The 5,718-nt window shown below is 32.0% G+C and overlaps 1 protein-coding gene across 1 annotated transcript; it reads left to right on the top strand.

Annotated features, from left to right (window-relative positions):
- The first annotated feature begins 177 nt into the window (after positions 1-177).
- Positions 178-1,444, top strand: LOC130826486 (uncharacterized). Its single transcript, XM_057692069.1, has 2 exons — positions 178-984; positions 1,118-1,444. Exons 1-2 carry the CDS (start codon positions 178-180, stop codon positions 1,442-1,444), a joined length of 1,134 nt encoding a protein of 377 aa, XP_057548052.1.
- The last annotated feature ends 4,274 nt before the right edge of the window (positions 1,445-5,718 follow it).

The following is a 5,718-nucleotide window of genomic DNA, read 5'->3' as shown; positions in this document are numbered from 1 at the left end:
ATGCTTTTCTACAACAATTATGAATATACAATTTTGATGGGTTACAGGAGAGAAGGTCAACTTCATATGCTCTCATCTCCTTCTCAAATGGTTTCTTTGTGTGATAAATTGAATGATAATCAAAGGACTGCGGTGAAAGAAATTGGTTTTGAAGGATTGCTTTTGTTGAGAATTAAGATGTCTTATCATGGTATGGCTAAGTACTTTATCAACCAATACGATGTCAGTACTTCAGTTTTCATAGTCAATCAAAACTGCAAGTACACTATAACTGAGTATGATGTCTGCGATATTTTTGGCTTGCCATTAACTGTTAATGATGTTATCAAACAAACTAATTCAAATGAAGATATTTCTGAGTATGATTTATTTGAGGAGTGGCAACAAAAACTTGATTGTGTTGGGACTAAGGATATATCTGCTGAACAACTACTTTCCAAAATGTTGTTGGACTTAACTGATGGAGGCGATGATTTTAAAAGGTTTTTTGTAATGTATGTTTTTATCACATTTTTGGCTCCCAATTCACACCGAACTGTTGATCATAGTTTGCTTAAACCATTAGTTGATGTTAAGGAGATAAAAAATCTTAACTGGTGTGGTTTAGTGTTTGATAGGTTTAGAAATGGCTTGGAGAGATGCCAAACAAAAAATTTGAAAAATATTCCTTCATGTCTAGCCATATTAGAAATTTGCTTTTACCATCGAGTTAGCTCTCTAGGTATTTTTCCATCATCAAGGTTGCCCTTAATCCAACATTGGACTTATGAGACTTTGAAAAAAAGGGCACAACTTGAGTTGAAGGCTAGATCCTTTGGACTGGGTGTTTTCGATGGAGACACATACCCAGTTTCAAAGAAATTAAGAAAAAAATCGCATGATGATGAGGTGGAGCTAGAAGAAAATGGGATGTATCTCAAGATCCCTATTCCCGATGGCTTGTTGGCATCTTCTGATCAAAAAATTCATGATACAGCTGGTGATGTAAGTAATATTATTTTTAACATTTAATTTTTTATAAAAACAACCAGTAGCACATTTTAAACTATAAAATAGCAGTTTTTTTATAAGAAGTTTAAATTGAACTGTTTTTTGTTAATATATTCTTTTTATTAAGGAGCTTATGGAGGAAGTTAGCAAGATGAAGAGAAACATGGAAATTGTTACTCAACATCATCTATCGAGACTCTTGAAGTTAAAAGCAAAAGGCAATCAAGCACAAGATGTCGGACAATCATCAAACTCTCCAACACTATCGCAATGGTATTCAGACCCAAAAGTGATGGAGGAGATTGATGAGATTATGAACAGGATAAGAGTTGTTAAAAGACGAACAGCTGACATCGACTTACCAAGCTTTGACCTGGGAATATCAGATCTTGAGAAAACACCTTCACCAGCACCGAAATTGATTGCGAAGAAGAGAGGAAAGAAGAAAATTTGAGTTTGTGTTTTCATTCCATGACAAAACTGTGATGATTCAACAAATATATGTTATGAATTTGTACTTCGAACTGTGATGTAAACATCAACAAACTGTGATGATGTGTTGACGTGTGATGTTTTGTATGATGCTTTATACTTCAAACTTTGCTACTTCAAATAGTTTATTTTGCATTTGACTGCTTAAGTAACTATTTGTAATCATAAGTTTTGGTACTTATGTAGGTACTTCAAATGATAATGTTTTGTAGGTACTTCAAATGCTTTATACTTAAGTAACTGACTGCTTAAGTCTATTCATCATAAGTTTTGGTAATCACTAATGATGTTCATCATAACTATTTGTTTTATACAAATCGTAAACTATTTGTTTTGGTAATCAAACAAACAAAGCATCACAATTTTATACAAAAAAGCATCAAAGTTTTTTGAAAAAGCAGCACAGTTTGAAATAGTGTATTATTTGCCACTTAATGGAATTCTACCTCCCTGCATTTGTACATTTCTTTTTTGTTTATATATATTTCTTTCATTATTACAAAAATTTACTTCTACCATTTCATATATCATGTGATGCTTTTTGGAAGCAACAGATTTTATGAATACAGCTGTATCATTCAATACATCATCTTCTACCATTTCATATATCATGTGTTACATTTATAAACGTGTGATGCTTTTCACATAAAATCGTGATGCTTTCAACAAAAACTGTGATAATTTCAACAGAATATTTGTGATAAATTGAATGATAATGACATTAAAAATAAATTAGTCTACATATAACTAATTTTAACAATTACAATGTTAAAATAAACAGATATTTGTCTAAAGGCAATTATCCTCTTCATAAAATACAACCTACTAATGTTAAAATAAACAGAAAGTAATCTACATACTACTAATACTAATGATTAGACTATTTCTCTAGAGAATCGATCATAAATTAGTTTACACTTTGCAACTGCTACACAACCCCAAATATAATTGTTCTTCTGAAGCAGGGATTCAATCATTTACCACTGTATTTCATAAAACAAGTCACCTGCAAGATTCAGTGAACAAATATATATGTTAAATGTCTAAATATGGAAAACAGAAACGATAGTACCACTATTTATCAAAAGAAAGTACCAACATAAAATTCAAGAGGTAACACTTTTTATATCATATTGTACTTACTTATTTTTTCTTATGTGGACACGTACGACTATTGTGACCTGCAACTTTGCCACAACTTTTACATTGTCTTTGCTTGGTCACCCTTTGCTCTTCTTCATCTTCAGTATCCTTTTGTTTTGGATCTTTTTCTTTCCTCTTGCCTTTGTTTGAAGATTGTTTAGGGTTTTGAATTGTAATTGTTTTAGGAGCTTCACAACCCAAAAACTTTTCTAACTCTTGACGTTTTGTCTTCTCAAGCCCACGATTCTTTTTTGCTAAAAGTTCAGCTGAATACAACTTCATTTTGTGCAAAAGTTCAACCAAATCATCCTCATCATCTTCTGCCAAACTAATGCATCGATGTACCTCATTCCAAACATCTCCTAAAACCCCTTTTCTAGATTCCATAGCACTATTACCATCCAATAATGTGCCATCAATATCATAGACAGGTGTTTTACTAGCATCTTTTGACCACCTTTTCAATATGTAAGGTTCTGGTATATATTTAACGCCTTTTGCATGCAAAACCCATAATACATGCTTACATAAGACTCCTACTCTTTTGAATAACTTACAACAGCAATCAACATACAATGTTTGTGCATCATACACAACTTCAAAAATTGTCCCAGTGTTGAAATGTACCACACGATACACATCCTTGCCATCTCTAACGAAATTCTTTTCAAAACCACACTCATCGCGTGCGCTAAGAATTTGTTCTTGAAAATCCTTAAAAACAACATCTGTGTACACACTAGAAGCATGTTTTTCAAGAGGGATACGAGTCTTCAAAGGTGCAGAATATAACTTGCATTTACTATCTAGTGTTTGCATCATATAACGTTGAACATCCATTGCACTTTTAAACCTCATTTGGAGTTCAACTAATGTAAGAAATTTGTTCACAAAGTAATTGAAAAAATTGTTCTCACTTTCCGACCTAGATGTTGTTCTAAACAAACCACCCATATAAAGATCTCTAAAATATGCGGGCACCCACATTTCTCTAATATCATACATACTATTCAACCAGTCATTATTTCTTAAATTAGCATGCTCATAATCCGACATCATTTTTGACCACTGATCTTCAAATTCATGGGGCTCATTATCCCTATTATATACAAGTCTATTAATTCTTCTTAAAAACTCATCATCATTACGTAAATCAATAGAAACTTTATCAGTTAGTTTCTTCATTATATGCCAACAACAGAATTTATGAATAGACTTGTCAAAAACATTGGGTAGAGCAATTTTTATGGCTGGATCTTGGTCTGTTATAATGGAATCTGGTTGTTTACCATTCATTGCCCTCAAAAAAGATTCAAATAACCAAGTATAAGAAGATACATCTTCCCTACTAATAAGACCGACAGCAAAAGTAACACATTTTTTGTGATGGTCAACACCCGTGAAAGGAACAAAAATTTGATTATACTTGTTAGTAACATAAGTAGCATCCACAGATATCGAATCACCAAACAATGAATAGTTTCTCCTACTAATACCATCAGCCCAAATTGCCTTCGATAGAGATTTAGTATCATCAACCTCAAAATCAAAAAAAAAACTAGGTGAAATTTCTTTCTTCTTAACAAACATTTCCACAAACATTTGCCCATCAGATTCATTAATAAAACACTTTAAATCCCTATAAAAGTTTTTAAAGTTATCAAGTGAAGCACCTACTTTCAAATAACTTCCTACTTGTTCTTTCCACATCCTATATGAACTTGTTGGACCTTTATTCAAGTTCAAATTGTTCATAATGTATCTTTTTTGTCCACTATTTAAACTAGATGACCCTTTTAAATGTTGCCTAGAAATAGGTGAGGCAAGAATGTGGCTATGGGCTTCAATAAACTTAAAAACCCAATATTTACCCTCTTTAGTCCTTTGAAAAACAATTTTAGCATAACAATCTTCACGAGTTACAAGCCTTCTTCTTAATGCACCTAATTTCTCTTCCCTCATCCCTTGTTTATTACGCAAATAGTATTTAGATGTAACAACACCTTTATGGACTTTCTTAGTCCCTGATCTAATGTCAAAACCATAAGCCTTAGCATTTGTTTCATAGAATTTCACCCCTTCTTCTAATGAATCAAAAGTCATATGCAGTACTGGTATCAGATTTTTCTCACAATGAGGGATGAACTGTTTACGATTAAGGTTATGAGTAGGTGTACCCTGAAACACAATACTAGCAACATTGTTTTCAACAGAAAGCAACACGTTTTCAACATAAAGTAACACATTTCCAACACAAATTAACACCAAATGTATTATTATCGTCATAAATAAACTTACATATAAATGTTCACTTAAAGAAGTGGGTGTTAAAATCACAGTTTGTAAGGGTTCCATATGCTCAGTTAAAGATGTTCCAGCCTTATCATTATTATCTTGCACTGCAACCTAAACCAAAAAGTAAGACATTTTGTGTAAAAATCATCACAATTCCTACCCAAAAGTAACGCTGTGCATATACTTTACTGTGTATTATTGATAAAATAAAGGCTTACCATGAGTTGACTTGAAGAATTTGCATTATCACAAAGGTTAGAAGTGGTTGTAAAAGTCACAGTTTGTAAGAGTTCCATATGCTCAGTTAAAGATGTTCCAGCCTTATCATTATTATCTTGCAATGCAACCTAAAGCAAAAAGTAAGACATTTACGATTTTGTGTAAAAAGTAAGACATTTTGTTTAAAAATCAAAAATTTTTGCATTGTTATCATGAGTTTTATTGCGTATTATTGATAAATAGTTTTCGTGTTGAATTCGAAGAAAAGAACGAATGAATTTTGTGTTGAATAAATGTAACTCAGATTTGATTTAGAAAGCATCAATGTTTTATACAAAAAGCATCTAAGTTTTTTGTAAAAAGCAGCACAGTTTGAAGTAGAAAGCATCAAACAAACAAAAACATCACAGTTTTATAAAAAAGCATCAAAGTTTTTTGTAAAAAGCAGCAGAGTTTGAGATAGAAAGTATCAAACAGTTTTACACTTTTATTGCGTATTATTGATAAATAGAGGCTTACCATGAGTTCACTTGAAGAATTTGCATCACCAAGGTTAGTAGTGCTAATTTCTTCAATTTC

The sequence above is a fragment of the Amaranthus tricolor genome, chromosome 11, assembly GCF_026212465.1.
Source record: "Amaranthus tricolor cultivar Red isolate AtriRed21 chromosome 11, ASM2621246v1, whole genome shotgun sequence".
Classification (NCBI taxonomy): Eukaryota; Viridiplantae; Streptophyta; class Magnoliopsida; order Caryophyllales; family Amaranthaceae; genus Amaranthus; species Amaranthus tricolor.
This window is presented reverse-complemented; position numbering and strand designations above follow the sequence as displayed.